This window comes from Canis aureus, chromosome 18 (genome assembly GCF_053574225.1).
Source record: "Canis aureus isolate CA01 chromosome 18, VMU_Caureus_v.1.0, whole genome shotgun sequence".
Lineage (NCBI taxonomy): Eukaryota > Metazoa > Chordata > Mammalia > Carnivora > Canidae > Canis > Canis aureus.
The window spans coordinates 9,304,316-9,330,024 of record NC_135628.1 but is presented as its reverse complement, the minus strand read 5'-3'; the positions used below and the strand labels follow the sequence as shown (position 1 = coordinate 9,330,024).

General features: G+C 40.5%; 1 protein-coding gene across 8 annotated transcripts in view; it reads right to left on the bottom strand.

The window, feature by feature from the left end:
• DOCK4 (dedicator of cytokinesis 4) overlaps window positions 1-25,709 on the bottom strand; it is a 409,480-nt gene that overhangs the window by 205,694 nt on the left and 178,077 nt on the right. For all 8 annotated transcript variants that reach the window (XM_077856142.1, XM_077856147.1, XM_077856145.1 and 5 more), the window contains exons 2-7: window positions 21,062-21,145; window positions 18,811-18,851; window positions 16,763-16,818; window positions 12,153-12,249; window positions 6,966-7,114; window positions 1,694-1,778 (exon numbers count right to left, since the gene is read on the bottom strand). In XM_077856142.1, coding sequence (XP_077712268.1) covers window positions 1,694-1,778; window positions 6,966-7,114; window positions 12,153-12,249; window positions 16,763-16,818; window positions 18,811-18,851; window positions 21,062-21,145 — 512 coding nt within the window. The remainder of the gene's footprint in view (window positions 1-1,693; window positions 1,779-6,965; window positions 7,115-12,152; window positions 12,250-16,762; window positions 16,819-18,810; window positions 18,852-21,061; window positions 21,146-25,709) is intronic.

The window sequence follows — 25,709 nt, the reverse complement described above, 5'->3', positions numbered from 1 at the left end:
GCAAACATTAACTGTCAATGAAAGGTATTTCACATGCATTTCTTATTTAATCTTCATAACACGGTTAGAATTAGTTCCTTACTTAATAGAGGAACAAAATTGAAGCTCTGAGAGACCAAGCAATAAGCTCAAGACCAAAGATCTGATAAAAGGAAGAGACGGAATTCAAATTTAGTTTTTTGGATCTATACCCATGGTCTTTTCATAATACCATAGTAACCTCAAAACACTGAGTTATTGCTTATTAAGTGCAAAGCACTAAACAAGATTATCTGGGGCATGGCAGAGGAAGTATAAGACAGTGCCCACCCTGAAGAAACTTCCAGTTGGGTGGGATTTAAAAAGCAAGAGGCAAATTTGATGCTCAGTGAGTTAAATAAAGTAACTACAATGAAGATGTTCCATGAGAGGATGTGACTGGCAAATAAGTTATACAGATTTTATTTGTTATACAAGTGAAGAATTACGGATAATTTTATCTCAAAATACTCGTTTCCTTCCTTCTCCTCTGCCTCCCTCCAACTCACCTTTAACTGTGTTTTTGCCATGTGCCAAATATTCTACTTAGCACTGATGCCACAAAGGTGTGCCACATGAAACATCACTCTCAAGAACCTCAATATGAAGGAAGTTATAAAAAGCAGAATGAATCCCAACTGACATAATACGGTGTAAACTGAATAGATCAGCGACTAGGGAAAAAACTGAAAGTGAGAGAATTACTTTCTAAAATCAGACATAAGCTCTGATGGGTTTACTGATGATTTTTTTCCCACATTTCTCAGACCCAGATAATCTTGGGTCAAGAATACCTCACTCTTCTATGAAGAATATTGTACACTTGGGAAGCTATCCAAAAGGGGCAGGATCCTCCAAAAAGAAGTCTACTATTTACCACAGGCATTCTTCCTTTGAACATGACAGTAAGATGCATGGGAAACTGTATCAAAGTAAAATTACACTGGTGTAATGGCCTGGGAAAGCCCTTCCCAGCCACATTCTTTTTTGATTTGGGGTATTAACTAAGAACTTAGTTAATATTGAGAGATTAGGTAATTTTAAAACAAGTATTAAGAATACAAGGCAGATTGGACCAGATTTGGGGAAACCTAGATACCAAGCAAATAAATGAATCTTAACATGTAACTAGAAAAAAATCTGAAATTGTAGGTGATGGGCAATATGATCAAGTATTTTAGAATTATTAACAGACTTCAGCACTTTGGATGGATTAGGGTGTAGGACAGCAGTTGGAGGCAATAGAGGAGATGCTTTCAATGGTCTTTGCACATTGTAGTAATGGGGGCAGGGAGGGGGCAACATGTTGGGGAACAATAAATGGATATCACTGGTCACAGCACTGTCCTGGAACACGATAGATAAATACGTGTGATTTGTAGGCATTTCACTAACAAAATGTACAAAGACGTGCAAAAGAACTTAAAACTCCTTTGGATTTACTTCCTAGTATCTAAGACTAAAGAGCTCAGTAGAGCATATCAAAGGATTCTCAAACAGGTAGAGTGCCTCAGTTTTTTACTTAGGGCATGGTCACCTCAACTCTCAATTCTCTTCACTTGCTCCAAATTAAACCTGGGACATCCTGTTCTCACAAAATCAATCAAGTATGAAGAGCACCATGGAAACCACAAAATTAGCAGTGAGGTTGTGAGCCAAGGTTTCTTGTACCTACCAATCGGTAGAGCTCGGTAATGCTGATGTCCTCTGGGTCCACCATCGCATACTCTTTCCTAGGCACCAGATCCAGTCCCAGTTGTCTAGAAAACACATGGCAAAAGATTGGGGGAAAAGTCACCTCGATAGAATATATCAAAAATCATTATTTTTATTATATCACCCCGAAATTACATATGTCGCACACCATGCTTCTTTCACTCCTATTTTTTGCCTCGTATTAACTGGTTACCACATTTGGAGTAGCGGATATAACTAGGCTGGACACTGGGCATAACTCGAGAAACAGAAGACGACGAAGGAAGGGAAATCCGGGGGATGGGCAGGCACTGTGAATGGAGTGCCTCTGCCACTGGAGGCCTGGTGCTGGGTGGTGGGGAGCCATCAGCACCTCAAGAACTATCACCATAGAAACCCCTCCAACTTGAACTGGGGGAGAACCAAGAGCGAGACCTAATTTTGTTCCAGAAATCAGAGTTGAGAAGAGGGAGGTTTGGCCTTTAGGATGTGACCTGGCATTAAAATTATATCCAGAGCTAATACATTTCTTTTTTTAAAAAATATTTTATTCATTTATTCATGAGGGACACACACAAAGAGAGAGAGAGGCAGAGACACAGGCAGAGGGAGAAGCAGGCTACACGCAGGGAGCCCAACGTGGGACTCGATCCTGGGTCTCCAGGATCACGCCCTGGGCCAAAGGCAGGCACTAAACCTCTGAGCCACCCAGGGATCCTGAACTAATATATTTCTAATGTGAATCTCTGGCAGTGTGTGTAGACCTCAGTCATAGAGTTCTGCAGTCACTCATTAGAAGAAACTCAGAAAAGGCAGATGACAGAAATTAAGGCACTGTAGTTTTAGGCCTGCGGTGGCGAAATGGTTTAATCTCTTGTGTCAGCTTGACATGATTGACATGTGGCTCTGCGGTCATACATCCAGCCTCAGTGGGAAGCCATCTGGTGACTGATTTGCGAGGTCCTACCACAGAGGAAAGTGTAACTGCCAAGTTGCTTCTAGTGACCTTGGTGACAACCTCCTCTCCAGGGTGCCCACTTGACTACATTGCTATCAATGCTGTATCACTCTATTCATCTCCTTAACCTTCCATAACTATCCCAAAAATGTCACAATACCTGTGTAATGCTACTGTCTCTCCCAGACTCCCCCTCAGTTACCCCATTCCAGGTATCCTGCAATTCTCTGGTGCGAATTTGTTCCGTGTCCTTTTCACATCATTTTCTAACATGGAAGCCTTCTGGCATGGCATTTCCAGTTATAAAGCCAGAGCTTCCTCACTTGTACTTTAAAAAAAAAATCCTGAAATTCTGTATCCTACTCAAAACTTCATTAGAGGTTTCATAAGTAGACCTTACTAATTCGGCCCTTACATCAAGCCAGGCACTGATCTAGCCATTCTGAGGGAATCTTCTTAAGAAGATCACATCTGGACCCTCCCAATGGCAGTAGTTGTTTTAGACATGGAAACAGTTTCTTAATTTTCTTTAGTTATGGTTTTCTTTGAGAAACTTAAAAATCACACTCCCCCGTTCTCTAATTTTTGTTGAACTTTTGAATCATAGACAGCGCTGTGATCTGTTCTCAAAATATTCATGTTTCCCTGTTATGGACTGAACGTGCCCTCCCAAAATGTATATGTAGAAGCCCAATATGCCAACCCCATCATGGCTATATTTGACGATAGGGTCTATATGGTAATACACATTACATGAGGTCATAAGGGTAGGGCCCTGATCCAACAGAACTGGTGTTCTTACAATAGAATAGGTGTTCTTACAATAGACCCCACAGATTTCTCAATGTCCATGCAAGCACAGAGAAAAGGTCATGTGAGGACACAGCAAGAAGGCAGCTGTCTGCAAGCTGGCAACAGTGTCCTCACCAAGGTCGATGGTACCTTGGTCATGGATGGACTTCTAGCCTCCAGAACTGTGAGAAAATAAATGTGTCGTTCAAGCCACTCAGTCTATGGTATTTTGTTATGGCAGCCCTAGCAAATGAATACATCCCCCTTGGTACACCTCACCAGGGATTCTGATAGGATCTATTCCCCATTCTCTACTCCCTCCCAAGAGAGAACCACTGCCCTACAATGTAAGACATCATTTGACACCAGGTCAGTATCACTGAGGAAAGATGATCTAGCAAAGGAAAGAGGATATATAACCACGTATGAATTCACCTCACCTACCCTACCCACAGCTCCTTCTATGAGAAGCTGTCCTACCCATCTTCTTTGCTAGGAGGCATGAGGGAGAGCTGAGGCAGTCTAGTCATCTGACCATCTCCCCTTCCTGAGCCACACCTGCCTGGGCACCTGACCTAAGGATAAATAATCTATGGACTGGCCAGTAGCTTAGGAGTGACTGGTATAACATGCTCAGTCTAAACAGGAATAGTAGATTTTGGCTTTCAATGAGATTCCTTTTTTGAGAATTCAGACCTAGAGATTCAGAGCATCAGCCATATGGCGCAAGGAAGAAAAGATACATGAAGGGCAACTGGTTGACATCACTGTAGAATAAGCCAAGACCAACTCTAGCTGCACAGGTGCTGGAGCAGGTGTGAAGTCCAGAAACTTCACGAGCTTTGGGGCCTCCGGAACTTGTAACTTGCAAGTCTCTCTCTCTCGTAAGGCTTTCATTGCTCAACTTCTGCTGGCTTCCTGGGTCCTAGCTGTGTGAAGAGAGTCCCCTCTGTTTCTGTTTTGTTTTATTAATTCCTAGGTATATCGTTAGGATAACTCTCCCAGTGTTTGAGATTTTCTTAGCTCACAGAACAGGAGCATGGCAGTGCTTTTCAAACCAAGAAGAAGATAGGAGGCAAAGTGAGAAAGGAGAAAATGCGAAGAGAGCTCTCAGGATGCAGGAAACCAGAGCAGTGGGGTGGGGGTGGGGGGCAAGTTCTCTCTCATTTCAGGCACTGCACTGCTCTGGGACATCAGGAAAGAAGGATGAACAGATTCTCCATCCTGTAAGATCTTAGCAGGAAAAGTCAAAGGACAGTACAGGACTCTATGGGCAACAGAAACAGACACCATTATTTTAACTCTGTGTGACACCTCCAGGTGAGAATATTTCTTTTCATGGCTCTGTTGAGGAACAAAATGAATAACTCCTCCTCCTCTGCCCCCCAAGCTTCCCACATCCAGAGGGCTTCTCTTTACCACTCTTCAGCAGTTGTGATACACAACTCGAGACTGAACATTCTTAACTCCGTTTCATCCAGAGATCTACGTGCTAACAGATAATTTTGCAGGACAATCTGATCCAGTTTAATATGCGGGAGCATTATCGGAATTTGCTTTCCGGTTAGTACTACTCCTTAAGAAAAATGACGTTTTCTTATAGTCCGCGCACAATCTGTGTGCTACAAGCTGTTTTTAACTAAGTGGTCGAAGAAAAAATGAGACCTCAGAAAATTCGTGAATTTGAGGATGAGCTATATAAACTATACTGTTCATTTTCACACATCAATGTTTTAACAACTTACCATAAATTAGCCACAGAACTGCCCAAAGTACAGGCCAGAACTCACATGAGTCAAAACTGAGTCATGATTCAGTTAGAATTAGTGTTTTTCTCTCGGTCATCATCCTCCTTCCTACAACTGAAAAAGTAACTTCTTGCCTGCTCTATATTTCTAAGTTATTTTTGATAAGCTACTTCAACCAACTGCCTTCCTATTTACAAACTAGGCTTTAAGCAAGGACCAGCATAATGACTAAGAGCCATTATAATTCAGTGAAAACTCAAAGTTTTTTTCAAAATCAAAAAGAAACACATTCTAGACAGCATGGGCCCCTTTCAAAGGGCCTTGAGATCCACTCTGCTCGGCCTGCCTCGTCTCACACAGCAAGACCGGAGGCTCTTGGGCAAGTGGCTGCCAAGTTCTTTTCCTCAGGAAATGCTATGTGTTTGGACTCATACTGTCCTGGAGCCAAGAGGGCCCATGGACCTCCTCTAGTTTAACATACTCCTTCCACAGGTCAAGAAGGCGAAGTCAAGAACAGCTCAGACATTCGTCTCACATCTTAAAAAAGCAGCATTCCTAGTCCAATGTCTTTTTGCCATTCCACACCTATGGTTGTTCTTTTTTAATTCCCTCCAGGAATCAATCTTGTAGATGTAAATAATTTAGGGCAACCATGCTGGTTGGTCATCTATAAAAGGATGAATGGCACATCTTAACAAAATAACGGAAGTAGTCTGCGTGAGCACGAGGCTTAAAATGTGTCAGGAGGTCCATGTGCTCATGTCTGTAGTATGTCACGTCTCAGCAGAATCAGAAGTGGCTTCTGATAGAGCTACTCCCTGTCATCAGAGGAAGCAGCACTCTAGCTTCAAATCGGTTTTTCCAGATTCAGTAAGAGGCGAATTTATCTGTGGTTTATGTCCTGCCATTTTCTCCTTTCCTGCCTGCTTTTCTTTTATTCCGTAGCCCTAAGATCCTCTGAAGGTCCAAATAGCAAATGGGGATTTGGGGAGAGAAAAGGAAGAGAGGATGTGACTTTGACATTGAGACACCTTTCAACGTCTTTCAACAAGCCTAGGATCACAGTCCAAGCTTTTTCTAATTTCTCACCCACATTTTAACATTCCTACTTGGTACAATATCAGCTTTGATCAGGGCTTTAAGTGATGAGATTTACTAAAGCGCTTTGCTCTTATTTTACATTAGTCATAGTTTTCTTTAAGAGTAAGTCTTGGTCTGCCTTTTACGGAGTTCTCCCAAGCAGCTCCTCCAAGGGGCCACTGCGTACACACAGGCGGAATCAGGGCAATCGTGAATGCCCCACTGGTGCACCTGTTTTAAGACTTTCAATAGGCAGTGTTAGCATTAGTATCTCCCTCCAGATTTCTTCGGTGACATATTACGACGCTACGGAAGGGGTATATATTAAAAGCAAATACACATGCCAAACCTAAAGCCTATTTTTAAATAAGATCTATTTAGCAGAAGCCATATGTGGCTGATCCCTGTGAACACTCCCTACTCTGTGAGCACATGCACACCGTCTGCCCTCACGGGGCACTAGTGAACAAACAGCAACCTGGTGCCCTCGCCAGCTGGACAGGCTGTGGTTCTCAGCTCCATGGGTGACAATCTTCCCCTAAGTCCCCAAAAGGAAAAAAGAGCTGAAACATCCCCCTAGGGTGTTTTCTGGAGACATTACCCTGCAGTGGCTCACACCTGTGCGCTGCCAGCAGAGATCCCCCCTTGCCCCCACTGCAGTGGACGGTACTCACTCATTGCCCCAGTCCAGGCGGGCCGTGATGTGGCGTTTCACGTCCTTCATCCGGTCGTGGGTCAGGTGGCCCACCAGCACCTGCCGCCGCAGATCCAGGATCTCATTCATGATATGCCACAGCCGGTGGAAGAGATCGCCTTCGTTTCTCTGAGAGGTACACAAACGTGGCATCGCAGGTCAGTCTCCAGAGTGAATGGTGAGGAAACCAGGCGGGAAAGGGAAGGACAGGGACACCTGGGTGGCTCAGCGGTTGAGCATCTGCCTTTGACTCCGGGCGTCATCCTGGAGTCCTGGGATCGAGTCCCGCATCAGGCTCCCTGCATGGGGCCTGCTTCTCCCTCTGCCTGTGTCTCTGCCTGTCTCTGTGTGTCTCTCACGAATAAATAAATAAAATCTTGAAAAAAAAGAAAGGAAGGAAGGAAGGGAGGGAGGGAGGGAGGGAGGGAGGGAGGGAGGGAGGAAGGAAGGGAGGGAGGGAGGGAGGGAGGGAGGGAAGGGAAGGACAGTTGTGCCCACCCTCCACGTGCCCGCCACTCCGCGGGCAGATCCTCTGTTCACAGGCCCCTCTCCCCTCGGACTCTGGGCTACACACCTGCTCTGCACGCTTTCACCCAGCTCCGCGGCTCCGCCCTCCTGGCCAAGAGTCCAACTTCACCTCTCAGACCGCCCAGCGTCCTCACTTCGCCTCCACACCCGGAGCTCACCTTCCCTGCCTCCTTTCCCACTTCAAATCCTCCTTTCTTCAGCTCTATCCAAATTCTACTGTCCTTCAAGGCTCCGCCTGTATCCCACCTCGGTCAGGAATCTTCCCTGGTAAGTCTCACCCATGTTCTTTTCTCCCTTCTCTGAACAGTGGCTGCATGCAACGAAGGCCACTTTAACGGAAAATACTGTTTTCTAATTATTTCCTGCATGTTGGTCTTAAGGCTCTCCGGTCTTTCTCACCATAAGCTGGGTATGCCAGTGGCTCTCAACCTCATTCGCAGCTATTACCTGGTCCCTATTCAGACCTCTGCAAATAAACACTGTTTTTTTTCTGACTGGTTAAACATTCGTGTAGATTCAAGATACTCTCCTGAGAAATTCGTCCAGCAAGGGCGGTTTAATGTAAGGTAAATGAGTTAACTGGTTTCAGATCCTGGTTTTGCTACTTACTTGTTTTACAGGCTTTGGAACGAGTTTTGTCACCTGTGAGACAGACAGTACTACCTTCCTGTGAGGTTGTTTTGTGGACTGGAGATAAGGTTCGTGAAGAGAGCAGAACGGCACAGTGACGAAGAGCACAGACTCGGGAGCCTGACTACCAGGCCTGCATTCCAACTTTGCCACTAACTGGCTGAAAAACCTTCGGCAATGTATTAACTTCTTGGTGTGTATTTTCTTATCTGTATAATGGGTATTATAATAACCATCTGATGGGGTCACTGTCAAGATTGATGAGTTAACATACCAAAACTCTTGAGAATAACACCTGGCCTAGAATAAATACCACCCAAGTGTTGGCCATTACCAATACTGCTACCGTTGTGGGTTTCATCTAGAATAAGCCCTCTACAAATGTTGTGTCCTTACCAAAAGCTAGCCTATCTCTCTTACTCGGAGACATTGAGGGCAAAACCATTTCTCAACATCCATCTTTCATCTTTCTTAACCAGAAGTTATGATTTTACTTTCTACTAAGATAGTAGTAGAGGACAGAAACAGTGTTATGAAAGGATTGAGATTATCATACACGTGAAGTCCTCTGCTGTGATAAACTACCAAAAATTGCAAAAATCCTGTGTGATGGGTAAAGATGCTCGGTTGGAACACAATTTTTTTTATTTTAATTTTAAAAAGTCGTGACATGTCTTCTACTTTATCAAGACTTGGTGACTTGGAGTGTTTTAATGTACTGTGCAGGTGAGACAAATGTGCTGGCTAAACAGCAAAGCATTCTCCATGACACCATCCCTGAGATATAAATAATTGTGCCTCTTGACTCGTAAAGCACTCTATGGAGCTTCTTCGTCTCGCTCTTTACTCATGTTATATGCTACCATACAAGTCACACCAGGGGCATTGTGATGCAAGACTCTGGTAATTCGCCGCTCAGTGTCTGTGCTCTCCACTTGGTGTCAACTCCCAACCATAGATGCTGGGTCGGCCTTGGGTAGCCCCAGCAGCTGGAGAATGAATAAATAGATACTTGATTTATAGGAGGTCATTCTGTAGATCTTGAGAGGCAGATCCTGTGTAAGTCATGTGAAACAATAAGGGAAGAAGATCAGGAAAAGCTTGAGGAAGTCAGTGGTCAGTGGAAAGGTCCATGAGAGTCAAAGAAGTCCCATAAGGAGGATGTAAAATAAGTCAACTCTCATGCAGCAAAAGGGAGAGCCAGCTCCATAGACCTGACTGTCACAGTGTGAAAGTCATCTGCCCTGCTCTTGGGAGAGGTGTTCTGCAGTCGTTCAGTAGGATGGACTTGATTTTTTAATGATGTCACCTCTAGTACTTAGGTTGAAGAGAACGCTGACATGAAAAGGAAGCTGGATCCTTTATAAAAATGAAAACCAGCTGGTCAGCTTTCCCTTTAGGGGAGGGGAGGCAGGAACACTGACATCCTGCAGTCATGACCAGCACACCTGCCCTACTAATGTGCAAGCCGTACGCCTCTCATCTGGTCTGACAGCGGGTCATAAAATGATGATTCATCAAAAACTGGATTTCAAACACTGGACACTTATGAAGACTATTTAGATAAAAAGTGCTCTCGATTTTAACATTAAATGAAAAGGGTAGGGTGCAATACCAAGCACTTGGAGTAAAGCCATATCTAAAAGTTCCTGCAATATATTGGAGCTGTAGCAAAAAGCCAATTGGATTTTAGTGTTTTAGAGAATGGGTAAGTTTTCATTTGCCTCAAACGAAAACAGCATAGGGTTTAGAGCAGCAGATCTACCTTCAGACTCAGGCCTTACCACTTAGCACGGGACCCTGAATACGTTATCTCTGCTAAGATTTGAGAATAAAAACACTCTGGCAGAGCCCCGAGAAGAAAGATATAAAATATCCAGCCAAAGGCCTGCACAGAAGTACTTAGTAAAAGATGGTTGCTGTATTTCTCCTAAGCTTTTTGCGGTTATGTTACTGGTATTTCATTAACTGATAGTTGAAAGAACATTATTTAGGCTCTTCCCAATGATATTAAAAAGAGCAACTAGCACTTCTCAAGCAAGTATTTACCATGAGCTTTTAAGCTACAAGTTCTACTTATACAAAGTATACCTCATAAACGGCTTACAATTTACAAGATCTTAGTATCCTCATCAAACATCTACCAGGGGAGAAGCCAGGCACCTTAAAAACCACTAGAAAAGAACATGCACCGACCTGAACCAGACACTGGGCTTGGAACACCTGGATTAGGAAAAGAGAACCCAGATGGTCCGACACAGCCAAGTCAGCCTCATTCTCAAGGTCGAAAATCTATTATTTCCAGGTCCAACTTCCTATCTGTCCCTAACATAACTGACTACCATGCCAGTCTCCAGGGGCAACTTTCAAATCATTCTCTCTGTGTGTCCATTACTCAGGACGTCAGGAAGTGGAAAAGTTACTCCTGGGGCTTACAGCACATAGATTTTCAAGCCAATCAAGTATGTCCCCAAAATAGATGCTCGCAACCTGAAAAGCAGGTAAAAATAGCTAGATAAGACAGACTCAAGAGGCAATTCAACTTTGTTCCCCACAAGCTGCCGCATAAAAGGCAAAGTGCTGGGGCTCTAGCTCAACTAATGGATGACACTTACACTGCCATTATTTTTATAACTCTTCTGTTGGGTGTTTAAGATGCAATGATTTGAACGTTTCAAATAGCTTCATTCCCATGTTAATATTATGCACAATGTTATTTTAAGTGAAATAATAGTTGGATTTTATACTCATTCTAATATAATTTTTTTTTTCCAAAAAAATCTCAAGAGGAGATCTGCGTGCATTTCCTTTGTAGCCTCTCAGCTCAGACCCCTTGAGTTCCGTTATCTTGACTTTGCATTTACCTCATTCCGGCAAAGCTTAGACTGGCATTTAATCTAAGACTGCCTTGTGGATTTTAGGAGTGAGTCCTAAAGCCACCAGCGCCAGGAGGGCATGGTCAGAGAAATCCAACATCAAAAGGGGTTTTATTTTTAAGATTTTCTTGCTTCAATGAAATATCCTATTGCATTTTATATGTAAGAGACAATAAAAACTGTCATTCCGTGCCAATGTCCTTCGCTAATTTGGATTTTCTCTTTGACAAGCTGTTTCAAATCGTTTTGTCAGGCTAAGTACACCTTTGTATTTTGAACGCATCCCTTCAAATGATCAAGCTGTTCTATAAATGTCTTTGAAAATAAAAGGAGAAATAGTGTTCCTCATCCTCAAACCTCCACCACCCCCAAATTTGTGCTTATCAGAGATCCAAAGCACTAGATTCACATCAGAATCCCAGCCCTGCCATTTTCTGGCTGCGTGGGCCAGAGCCAACACTTCACTCTCTGCCTCTTGCTCCTCATTCGTGAGCTGGGGATGATCACAGTCATCATTTCCTTAAGTGGTTGTAGAGATCGGAGGAGATGCTGCACATGGAGGACTTCCACAGGGTTTGCAACATAGTAAGCTCTTCATAAGTACAATTTGTTATAAAAAGTAAGTACATGAAAACATACTCCCCAAACATTGACCTGACCTGACCCCCTTCCATTTTGTTTGAGAAGCATTCCTTTCTCTTATATATTTAGAATAGTCTTGTTCATTCTGCCTAAGGAGTCTATCATTTTCAGTATATCTGAATTACTTACAGAAAATTAATATAAAATCCCACCAATACTCCAATTGTATGCAAATAAATTCCTCTCTCCTTGAAAATTAAAAATACTCAGAAAGCTTGACACTAACTAGATCCACGTAAACCATTCTACTTGGTGAGATGTGCCAGAAAAACCATCTTTTACATTTCTGCAGCTTGAAAAAGAACTTAGCCCATGCTTAGTACTCTCAGATTGCAGCAAGGCTATGTGCTATTAGGCTCTGTATGTGATTTCTAGAGCAGTGCTAATGCCTTAAAGTGAGTGCTCAACCATTGGCCGATGCTGACTCTTGCTCAAGTATTTCTTAAAACAATTCGCAATCCAAAAAATTACACCATTAAAAAGTTACCTACCACATACAGCTGCTTCCACATAGTTCCCCAGTCTCTTAATGTCGATGTCATTTCTGTTATAACGGAGTCTTCGGTGGGAATAACCATTTCAAATTGTCTGTGAAATTAAAAGAGAAAAACAAAGTATATATGCAATTATCATAGATAACAATTTTCTTTTCAATCCTCCGAAAGATAAAACTAGGAAAGGAAACTGCCTATTAGTTTGGGTTCTGCAGACAGTAACAAGGATCTGATTAGAGACCTGTGTGAGGCATGTTATGTGGGTCATGGCAGTACAACACCAAAAGGACCAGCCACTTTATCCACATCAATTTTGAGGAGTGTGGTGAGAAGCAACAAAATCAGAAGACTTCTGCTCCAGCCACAATGTGACCACTAAACAACAACTCATTTAAGTTCCCAAGCCCAAAAGCCTTCATGTAACATGAGGTCACTGAGCCCACATAAACTAGGAAACAGCTTTTGCTTTTCAAGCACTATGACCATACGATTCAAAGGGAGTAACAGACTTGCTCAATGATCAGGATATTACGGCTGCAAACGTCCAACCTAACCTAGTGTTATAAGTACCTAGACACCGAGGTACCAATTAAACAGTCGCTTGATTTTATTAACACTTCATTTTTATTATTTGTAAATGGGACCATGAAAAACGATTAATATGCTAGTAATGTCATCATGCGTCATTGAACTTCAAAGCTTTTGCTATCACAGACGTTCGGATATCCATTGCACAACGCTCTTCTCTATGATTAGGGTAATATATTTTTCCTGTTTCTTCTCTAAAAGTGAAACACTATACTGGGAAAACACTCATACCAGCATCTACTGGGGTACATACAGTGGTCTGTTGTTGAGGAGATCCATGAAGCTATGGACGAAAAGAAAACCCAGAAGATTTTCTTTATCCCCTGCATCTATCTCTGATGTACAACAACCTTTTCCCTCATCTCAAGTTTCTTTTTTCAATTTTTTTTTCAGTTTGTGTGCAGGTTAAAATGCTTAAGTGGCTATTATTACTACAACTTCTCATAAGAATGCTGCCAGCTATTTGATGGGGATTATTTTCTTAACATTTGAGTATGTATTTTTTTCAAGGACAACATCTAATATGTACAAGGTAACAGCATTTTAGACACTGAACCAGGTTGTCTAGATGATCAAGGGAAAATTACTTCTTAGCATGAGGCTAATAACTGCTCTGTAGCTCCTTTGTGATGTTATATCCAAAGGGTGTATAATTGTCTTTTGTAAAGTCTTCTTGACAGCGAGTAAGAGAACGAAAAATCTTCACCAACAGAGCCTCATTTCCTCATTTCATACTGCTGCTAAAATGCGTGCTCTGTGAATATTTCCCTTCTTTCTAGAGCTGAAACACAGCTGAAAATGTGAAAGTGGGATTCAAAACTAGAAATAAAAGTAAACAGTAGTATATGAACTACGACATATACAGATCCTTACATCAAGTCTACGTGTGACATTTTCAAATGGTAGCGCCTTTATTTTGCTTTTGAAGCAGCTGTTGCAATTTAAATGATGAATATTTGGAGACAGAGATTATAAAATGATCAGATGTAAGGTCAAAAAGGGAATAATGAATTTCCAGGACAACTCGACAACCTACTTAACATTTAAAAAGTGGCATGACCTCAAGCAGCAATTAAACACTAGAGAAGTGGCCTCGTTGTTCATAAACCATCACTTAATTTAAGGACCCCCATCCGCCCAACATTGCTCCGAAGACCCAGGAATGAAGAAAAAGGCAATTCAGTCTGTGAGAAGTTGATTTGGTGTTTGTTCAACCAAAATGTAAATTTTTAAGAAGCTTTACAAAATCACCGTTTTCGGCAAGCCAGCTGTTTCCTCTTAATTACACCAAAACCAAAGTCGATGTTCAAATAGTTGTAAGTAGTGGCCCCTGAAATTACATTTTGTTCAGTTATTCTGATACACTTTGCAGCTACTTCATCCTTCCGAGATATACTTTGCAGCAGCCATCAGGCTGCTGATCTTAAAATAAGAGAGGTTAATGTCAAAATCCAAAGAAGTTCCTCTTTGGGAAAGCAATCATCTGGTAATGTGTGTTCTCAAATGTTTTCAGGCTCAAGATTTTCTTCCAGTTAATGGTCCTAGAATCTGGAGTCTCAATTAATTCCAATAACTTTTTTCTTGTTAAGAAAATAAATTTGTATTCTCCCCACAACGTTCTCCTGCTACTTAATGCTCATTATGCCCTGTGTCACATGAAGAACCCACAACCAAGTCTTAAACTTACACAACTAAATTCTGAAAACACTTTATCCTTACTTAAACTTCCTCAGACTCAGGGAAGGGGGCCAGGTCTGTAGTTTCTCCCTGGGACAAAAATAAATAAAAGAAGGCACTTGTTTTGATAATGCCCCACCCCAATCTGCTCTGAGGTAGGACTTCCATGGGGTAGAACGATGCTTGACATTATCTTTGCTAGCATTCTCTACTTCCCTTGGTCAGAGTGTATGGTGGGGGCTGATCATCCCTTTGCTCTGCATAGTTAAAGGGGTAGGGCTGGGCTTGGGGCACAGGCAGCAAAGAGAACTGACTGCATGGGTCAACCCAAGTGGATATTTTAAGGATCGGGGTAGAGAGCTTGGGGTTTCCATATTGTCCAGCCCGGATCACTAGAGCAGAAAGCTCAGAACAAAGAGTGAGCCTATGGCCCAAGCAACTGCTAGAGTTTCTTCTGGTTTGCTTGAGGGGAGCTAGACAGTGCAAAGTAAGCCTGGCGGGAGGACTCCAAGCTTGACTCATTTCTGGTGCGACATTCCCAAAGGACACACACTGATTAAAACAGTAGCAGCAGTGGTAATTATTCATATTAGAATTATCATGTTTTTAATCTACTATTTTAAATAATTACTATGGCTACTACTAATGATGGTAATATTGCTTCAAGCAGTATTGAATGACATACAGTATAAGATCTCCTAGAGATTTATCCATATAGGTAACTCTCAAGGTACTTATACCACAGATGCTCACCCACCTGCAGAAGTTATTTCAATGAATTAAGATTAATACTTTACCTTTATAGACAGTGGATATAAGAATCATCCATTTAAATAGCATGACTTGGAACTTCTTTGGTAAAATTCAAGTTTAAAGATCTCATTTACTATGATTTAAAATGTGCTTTAGGGGGGAATCCCTGGGTGGCTCAGCGGTTTAGCGCCTACCTTTGGCCCAGAGCATACATAATACTGGGGTCCCTGGATTGAGTCCCGCATCGGGCTCCCAGCAAGGAGCCTGCTTCTCCCTCTGCCTGTGTCTCTGCCTTTCTCTCCCCCTGTGTCTCTCATGAATAAATAAATAAAAATCTTTAAAAAAAAAAAAAAGTGCTTTAGTAATTCAAATAAATTTTTTTTTATTTGAAGTAAAATGTAATTTTTTTAAACAAGATTTTATGGATTTTATGTATGTATGTATTTATTTATTTATTAAGATTTTATTTACTTATTCATGAGAGACAGAGAGAGAGAGGCAGAGACGCAGGCAGAGGGAGAAACAGGCTCCATGAAGGGAGCCCGACATGGGACTCGATCCCGGGTCTCCAGGATCACGCTCTGGGCCTAAGGCAGCGCTACACCACTGAGCCACCAGGGCTGCCCCAGATTTTATTTATTTATTCATGAGAGACACAGAGAAAGAGGCAGAGACACAGGCAGAGGGAGAAGCAGGCTCTATGCAGGAAGCCTGATGTGGGACTCGATCCCAGAACTCTGGAATCATGCCCTAAGCTGAAGGCAGACGCTCAACTGCTGAGCCACCCAGGCATCCCAAAATGTAATTTTTAAGGCTGAATCTGTATTCTTCCTTTTGTCATAAAATGACAATCATTCAGTGATCTAGTGCATATTTGTTGTGACACTGGCAGTGAATGTTTGGGTCCAAATCCATGGCCTACTTATAACTTTCTGCTCATGACAACCACTAAAATAAGCAAGTTCTACTGTTTTATACTATGGTATTTTATTTGAATGATCTGTTATCCTGACAACGACTTTAAGTCCTTTTGGAAATAGACTGGAAAAACTTTTTAAATGTATAAGAAATCTTAGGTGATCAATGAGCTCAACCAAACCAAGTACAGAAATACCATTCCCTAAAATAGAAGAGTGGCTTTGTGAAGTGGTCACACAAGAATATGGTATTATCCCCAATTAGGAAAAAACAGTCAGGCTTGGCTGCTTATAATCAGTGGTAAATCTAGGAAATGCCTGGGGTTTGAGACATGACTCAGCACTCCATGGGTTGACTGCCATGCTTCTCTATATAGCAGGAAACCAAAAAGAACCAACCCCTTCTCCTTAAGATTAGGCTGATTCCATGATTTGTGGACAATGAAAGACCTCTGAGGCCCTAGATTCCCCTCTGGTCTAGCACACACAGATGCAGGGTATTACATTTTCTCCACCAACTGCCTTAGTGTAATCCACCTTTATCAAACCACACAGACAATAGCATGATCTCCTGTAGTTCATTTTTCAAGACAATTACTAAGCCTTTCAATTTCTCGAATAAGCAATGGTTCTGTGAAAATCCCCTCACTATTAATAAAACTCATTTCTTACCCTTTGTTCTTCACACAGGCATTTTTCAAGTGAACGTAGCTGGAAGGAAAGATACCCTGCAGGAGAAAAGATGAGGTTATGGTGCTAGGTGACTGATAAGGCGGGGGTGTTTTCACAAGTTATACGTATAAAACACAGTCATACAACCATAACAGTACTGGGAACAGGGAAAAACAACATCTCTACCACACTGGATCCATTCCTCTTATTTTCTGCTATTCATTAGTTGACAAATTCAGGGATTCTCTAAAGTAAATATAATAAAACAAATTAAATCTCACTTAGAAGTATTTTCTTTATAAAACAAAATTTCTAAATTTTCAGGAATTCTGCATAGAATAGAAAGCATGTTATACCAAATAAGAATTTTTTTTAGTATTGCATAGTTTCTTTAATATTACATTAGTTTTTGTTTGTTTTGGTAGTTGTTCATTTTCTTCTAAAACACTCGTGTCTATTTTAAAATATACACTAAAAACAAAATACCACAATGAATTGGGAGACAATACATACACTATGTGTTAGCGGAAGAACTTTGATGAAAACATAGTAGCAATTAATCACCAGGCTGCATTGTGATGGAACAAAAATTAAACAAAAGACAGCATGCTAGCTCAAAGCTTTTTATTGTAGACAAAAGACAGGACAAGGAAATTGTTCCTTTGTTCTAAATGGGAAGTTGAAAGAAACAACATAAAAAAACATTAGCATCAATTTTATTGTCCATTAAATGACAATATCTTCTGAATGATTTTTGATGTATCATCACATGACAAATTCAATTAAATATTTAGGAAAGCAAATGTCATTTGAATATATTATCACCATTGTGGATCCAAGGATAACATAAAATTTAATAAGCAAATTCTGTACAAACAATAGTAGTAAATAGATATACGTGTTAAAAATATTTTCTTCAAAATTTACACTAACTCAATATGGTAAGATTAACCAACAGAGTTAATTATAATTTTTAAAAAGTCAGAATTTGAGGTTAGAAGAGGGGCAGAAATAAGTCAAAATAAATTTTTTTCAAAATTACTCTAAATGAATAATTAAATACTGAAGCTACATTGGCATGTGCCTTGCAGATGTTCAAAAATAACTTTAAATGAGAGCTAAAGTATTTAAAAAAATAAATTTCTATAGTCTTTTGTCCCTCAGCCTCTCCTTTAGAATGACCAAAAATAAATGAAATACAGTTATTAAACATAGCTAGGTGATCCAGAAAAAGGTATATTTAAGGAGAAAGGCAGGTAGAAGAACTTAGCTTATACTGTATTTTGAGAGTAAGAAATGATACATTTTCTTATCTACAATCCTAATAAAGCCAGAATTAAACCAAGAAATGAACATGACACGCAAGAGAGTATTATAGAACCTGGGAAGTGTGGATGAAAGTTGGAGAGATTAGAATAAAGTAGACAAACACAGAAAATAGTAAGGATTAGTGTCAAAGTCATAAAGTATACAAACGAAAGGTAAAATAAAAATCATACTACCTCCTTACTATAATTTCTGAGGATGTATATAAACATATAAAGGATAGTGAGTCTTAGTTTCTGTCTGGAATCGTAGGAACAGGGAGCTCTTTGTAACACGGCTTCCCCATGTTTCACCTGCCCAAACCCAGAAGGGAATCTTACTAGGCTGCTGAAATAAACGTGTTTCTCCACATCACTCTTTTACAAATGATACCACAGAAATCTTAACACCTCTATTCAATTTTTCTTTTGGAATATCTATTTCCCCTGCTTGAATTTTAATTTCACTCTCTGCTAAACTAACACTTCAAAAAGATTTTGTTTATAATATAATGAGCTTATTAAGGTCTTCTCAGCACAAACTGCAAGAGCTACCTAGGATTATCATTTGAGTAGCATGTCTTAACGATAATCCAAGTTCAAAGGAATTCCCAAAATTATGAAAATCTGTATTGCCATTTGGCACTTTAAGAGTCCCAACTGTAATTTCAATTGTAAAATGAAATAAAATAACTTTTTTTTAAAAATCCCATAATTATGATTATGAGTAATATTTTTTATTACCTTGACATTTGGGTTTTTTAAGGCAAATCCTCTGTACCAGCCTGTGGAGAAATAATCATGGTCATTATTTTGATAAACCATTATAATATTTTAAAGAAAAGAAATTATTACAAATCAATCTGTCCTTTACTGACGGAATTTTACCCTACCGGTAAATATTCTGTGTATGAATAAAATGGGGGTTGGATTGGGCTAGACTATAGCTCAAGTGACTAATAGTTTAAGCATTCTATTAAGAAACCATTTAAAAAATTGTAATGGAAATCTATATGAAAAATAGAAACATGCATAATGGAAGTACAGGGTTTGGAATAGCATTGGGCTTAAATTCTGGCTTTGCTACTTATCAGACTATTTTATTTTGGGCAAGTTAATTGACATGAGCATGGTTTCTCCACATTTTATAAAAGGCTACATTACGTCTCAGGGAAATTCAAGAATCTGCACAAGATTTAATAAGTTTCCAATTTCTCTTTGCCTGACTACAAGGCCCAGACCCTATCACCAAAGAATAGGGCTCAGCCAACAGTCATAGAGTGAATTTGCACATCCTTCAGCCCATCATCTAGGTTTAGGATCAGTCTGATAGCATAAGAGGAAAATCAGGTATCACCTATCAAGGAAAGTGATGGGCACTCTTATCAGCAAAATGTCCTACCACCTGAGCTCACCTTAATGTTTATTCTGTGGAATGCCTATGGCTTAACCTCCAAGCAATTCTGAATCATTTTCAGCACTATCCTGAAAGAGGAACTTACCTTTTTATACCTTAAAACAAGTACAGGGTATATATATATATATGAAAATAAATGGTAAATATATACTCCCTCTAAATGTATTATTTTCAACTTACAGTTTCTTCAAGTATAGAACCATTTTGTTTATTGGTAAGAAGTTACCATGTAACAAATATTCTGTTGCATTGTTTTTTTTTATTAATTGAATTTTTAAAACAAACTATTTGAACTTTTTATTTCAATACTCTGTTCCTTTTAAATTTTTTTAGAAAGATATATTGTAAAATGTCATACCTAACAGCTTTAAAATCAGTCTGAAGAAAAGCAAAATGAATTGAACAGAAACTATCTCAGGATTTAAAAATCCCTTAAAGACACATCCAAGAAATATATCTATTCTTAAATAATTACTCTAACAGAAACCACAACTTTTTGAGAACTGCTAAAGTCTTAAAAGGAGGTCTCTGTTCAATTATATTGCAGGGGAAGGTTTTTAGGTTACAAAACAGCTCTCATTAGCCATGGAGCCCATTTTCATGCACCAATTCAAAACAGATTTGATATTCATCTGTATACAGGGTAAAAATAGACAAAATGCATCTGACAATAACATGAAAGACCTGATTATACTTTTAGAGATCTCATTTACAGGGCACAGAATAAATGTCCATGTACCATCACCATTTAATGCCAGGTTCTAAGTAATTTTAAGAGTTCTGTTTGGAGGAACACAGTTTAATAAATCTTGCTACGACAGAATGTTATCATATTATAAATCCTATTAAGCACAACATTTCAGGAGAAAAATGGATATTTAAAATGTGGTCATCTTAACGAGAATAAAAAAAGAGCAGTCATTTCAACTGGGATCTTTTTAAATATGAGAGCTTAAGCATGTCTTGTGGAACAGGACTGGAAACATTTGAGAACATGTTAAGTATTTTGATTTAATGAGTTACATGCAGTATAAATTAATAATCATAAGGCCCTTACAATATATTCCACTAACATTTCATATGCATTGAATAACTTTAGTTCAAGTTTGGGGGTGGCAGGGAAGAAGACTGCAGAACTACAGCAGAGTTGGCCTTGGCAGGAGTCTTCTCCAAGGCATCTGGTTACTTAACCTTGGAGAAGCCATTTCTGCTCTGGATCTGTTTCTTCCTGTCCTGGGGGACCTATTAGACCCCTGAGATCCTGAGAAAGACCTTCTAGTTTGGAACTGAGTCATGAATCCCCTCAAATACAGTAGCCTCAACTGCTTTATATGTTGGCATCTAGTGAATATAAGGAAATAATATCAGGAAAAATATATCAGCTTAAAAATAGCAACTGATGCTTTTCCATAAGCCAAACATTGAATCTGCAAGAAATAAGCTTTGTCAAAAATGGATCACTGTGACCACTGGAAAAATCCCAGAAATTAACAGGACAGAATTTGCAAACACTATGAACTGTCCAATGGTGATGAGGTTGGTTATACAACCTTGAACAATCAGCACTAGCCCACTTACCATCACACTTCTCCAGGATCTGAACTGTATCTCCAATTTCCAGTGACAGGCCATATGGGACAGTTCCTCGAAAACTGGCAATAACTGTAAGAAATGTTATAGAATATATGAAGATAATCATATCCGTTATAGCCAGTTATACTGCTTGCTATTAAATGTCACTGACTAGAAAAACGAATGCAAAGAGGAAGTATACTTTGAGAGCTAAAACCTGCTGTCATATTTAACTTTTATATGTTTTTGCAGAGTATCACTCAATAACCTATGTGACAATGTTATTTCCCGAAGAGCTCTGTGCCACTCTTGTATACTGCTATATTCACTCTGCATCCAGACCCCTTGCCCACAGTAGTTCCTCAATAAATGTGTTCAATAACAAATGAGGAATACATATCCTACTCGCTGTTCAGCTTCATCTACCTTCCTATTATGTTGCTTGTAGGAGATTTCTTTTCTCTTAGACTGTAAGCTCAAGAGAAGAGGCTGCATTTATTTGCTTACTAGTATGTCCCCAGGGCTTGGCCACGTATGTGGCATAAAAGCGGTCACCTTGAGTAGTAATTAAGAGTAACATTTTATTTAGTCTTGACTAAGCTCCGCCCCTAGGATTAAATATACACCCACTCTGACAATTCCCACATGCCCCAACTCTCTCGGAATAGGGCACGTATGTCCAGGGGAGAGTAGGGTGTCACCATTTAGCCTTACCTAGTGGTTATGGACTGACTGGTTTCTGAAACATTTCACAGGGCTGGGCAGGGCGAGGATGTTAAAGCCAGAAAGAAAGTGTGTATAGGTTAGTTATCTCCGGATACCTCAGAGAGTTACAGAGAGAATGAAGCACAGTGATTCTCCCCGGGAGAGTAATGCCTGAGTCAAAAAGGAGATGAGGATGGAGAAATAACAAAAATGCACCTCACTACATGAAAAAAGAAGAAACATCTCCCGCTCGATACAGTGCACTGTAATCAACTTTCCATTCACGTTTGAAAAATGATAGTAAAAGCTTTGACTGAGTGATTTTTAAAAGACCAAAATTTTGAGAGTGAATTCTATAGCTCTGTCTCACATAGTAAGATTCAGATACAACCCCAAACCCCCAAATAAATCATGGCTACTGTTGAGAACGTATTTTAAAAGCTTGAAGAAACACATGAATCTGTCAAAAATCAGGACATGCCGGTAAGTAATGGGCTTTTACAAGAGGTCTAAAGCCCTTTCATAATCTCAAAACAAAATTAACAGTAGAGATCAAAATGCAAGACAGAAAGCATAACCCACAGTACATGAGATGGATGAAAATAACTGTAGAGTAACCAAGTTAGAACGTTTTAGACAAGCATTAATCCGTGATGTCATTTTCCAACCTAAATACCCTATGACCTCATATTGACGTGCTAGGAGATGTTCACTCAAAAAATAATCCAGGGTCTGTATATCTTGACAGATTATCTTAAACAACTTTCAGAGACCTCTTCTTACAAGAGATCACAGCTGGACAGTCAGTAGACTGATTAGAATTTAAAAGACTTCAGAGCAAGCCTGCACCCAGAATCCCCTTTCTACATTCATGAAGTTATCTAGACTCTTCACGACCCTAGTGGTTCCACACTGCACCGCTTCAAGATTTGAGAGCTCAGAGTACCCAACACGGCTCTCTCTATAGCTCTTACCACTCACAAATGGCCTTGTAATTCCCAGACTGCATGTTCTCTCCCAGCCCCCATCACCTTCTTGAACACAGTGGTACCATCCATGGACTTCATTTCTTCCTCCCCCCTTCATGCTCCAGCCCACTCAACACAGCCTTCCATGTGCTCTGAAACCACACTAATGAAGTCACTATCCCCTCACTGCGACCACGAGCATATTGCTTTCAGAAGTTCACCTTCGTTTGAACCTCATCTCTCACACTCCCCAGCCTTCCTCTGTAGACCTTCTCTTCTTAGCCCTCTCCTTAAATGTTGGTGTCACCTAGCATTCTATGCCCAAGATGCTGAAGCATAAAGGCTGAGGTGCAGGACAACAGCGTCATCATGAGACATGAAAGGAGAGCCCAGATTTTAGCAGTTATTAGCTGCATGACTATAGTCAAGATACTTCTCAAAATCTGCATCACCTCATCAAGCAAATGGGGGTAACAGTAAAAGAACTGCAAAAGATACTGGAGGCTTAATTAAGGTGCCTACTGGAAATAACTTACTACACTCAGGAACGTTCTAGTCATTTCATAAATACCTCAGTTATTTAAACTGGACTTTTCCTTTTCTATCATATATATTCATTCTTCCTCTTTGGAAAGAGTTTCAAGACTTCTAGCATCACCTGTTGACAGATGGCTTGCCAAGTCCCTCTCCAGGTCTGATCTGTGCCCCTGAGAATCTGACACAGACTTGCCAATTGTGTATCCCTGTTCAGATGTCTAAGGACCCAAAACTTAGTATACTTCCAGCTAAACCCATCATCTCCCCTCATTCTCTAACCAAATCTAAGATATTTTCTCTTCCAATCACCTAATCTGAAATGTTAGTCTAAAATTGTAGTCTATTGCCAGTCCTGCTTTATCCTGCTATTACTAGGTGGATTTCTCTGTATCGCTCTACAGGGCCACTGGGAAGCCTTCTCGGATGTCTCCCTGGTTGTCTTTCCTCAGCACAAGGTCCATGATGCCACTAGTTACCTTTGATTCCGTCGCGTTTGGCCTAAGGTTTTGTGGGGTTTGTTGTTGTTTTCTGTGTGTGTTTTTCTGTTTCTGTATGTAGCTTATATTTCTTCCATTAGATTTCTATTTCTTTTGTACTAAAAGATGATTAAATAGATCGTGCCGTGCTGGACAAGAGCTTGATCAGGCTGTTTTCCTCTTATTTAATGCTGCCATTTAGTTCATACAATCCTTAGGTGTCTCCAAACCAGATCCTCCTCCACTGTTCCCAGTTCTATCGAATGTTAGCACTGTCCATTGACTGGTAAGGTCAAGAACCCGGGGGTCATGAACTAGCCCTCTCATCCACATATACAATCCAACACCATGTCGCAATCATCTTATCTCTGAAACACCTCCTGGAGGCACCCTCTCTCAACATTTCCACTCCTGCCACTCCCCACACTGACTGGCCCTCTCCTGTGGACTCCTAACAGGTCCATGTTTAGATACTCAGGACCCTTTCCAATCCTTTTTTCACATGACAGTTAAAGTGGTCATTTCAAAATGCACATGTGATGATGTCATCCTCCTCCTAAATATATTAGAGCTCTGAGAATGATAAAGAGATCAGTACCACAGCCCATACAGTCCTGCCCTTCTCTCTGGTACCATCCTGTACTCCTTGACTCTGACTTTCTGTACTCCAGTTACAGAGACCTTCTGTCAATACTTTGGTATATATTCCCTCATACGCTGGACTTTACACGGGGCTGACCTCTTGCAAAGACTGTTCCTTTCACTCCTTACCAAGTTAGGCCATTTTCATCCTACAGATATGAGTTCAGGGGTCAGTCACTTCTAGGGCAGCCTTCCTTGATGCACGTTCACTCATCCCAACTACGTGCACTCGTAGCAACAGACTACTGAATCACAATCCTTATTTGTGCAAATTTCCACAAATGTAAGGATTGTGCTGGTTTTAGCTCCCCATTGTATACCCAATTCAGTACCGACCTTGGTACTCAATCTGAGTTCAGTAAATAATCACTGAGGGAATGAATGAGGGTGTGGTCATTACTGCTAAACACTCTGATCTTAAACAAGAAGCTTCCTTATTATTGCAAATACTATTTTTAGAGGGTACTTAAAATTTCAAGATCCAAATTATATTATCTGTCAAAACTCACGCTTTCATAGGAGTTGCTGAAAGTGGGATGACACTTTGTCTGGGTTTTATCTGTGTATCATCTCATTTCTTATCTAAGTAGTCTATATGGATGAATTCTGATTTTACTCTTCAGCTACGTAATATTTGAAAACTAATAAGAGCATGCTAGTAAGTTCTTCAATCCCATTGGGCTTCAGGTGCCTCCTCTACAAAACAAAGGAGGTAGACAGGGTGCCCTGTGCTCAGCCATACCCCAAACTGTATCAAGATCTTTTTTGCAGGCCTCAGTGCCTTTATACATATTATTCCCTTTTGGGGGGTTACCTATGCCATCCCTTCTACGCGGGGAACTGCCAAGGAGTCTTCGTTTAAGTTCTAGCTCCACGGTTAGCTCTTTTGATTTCCTGATGCTACCCTTTTTCCTTTCCTCATCCTTGCTTCAAGTGTAATCAATTACTCTCTCATCCGTGCTCCAAAGGGACTCTGACCACACCTTCAATAGGATAAGGCACCATATGGTATTCTACTACTTTATTCATCTCTGTCTACTTAAGAACATGAACTATTTCTAATTCACCTTCAAGACTCAGTATATGAGTGTCTGAGTACATGAACAGAGAATGAACACACACATGGGATACATGAAGCCACTTAAAAATGGCATCCAGGTTTTAGAGATTCACAGAATGTTAGGGTCACCTCTTTTAGCCGAGAACACTGAGGGGCAAGCATTGAACTGCAGATCACATTAGGGTATGAAGCTTTTTCAAGACATAGTTCAGGCATGACTTTGAACTTTACCCTCTAAAATGGTAAGCCATTTTCAACCTTTGACT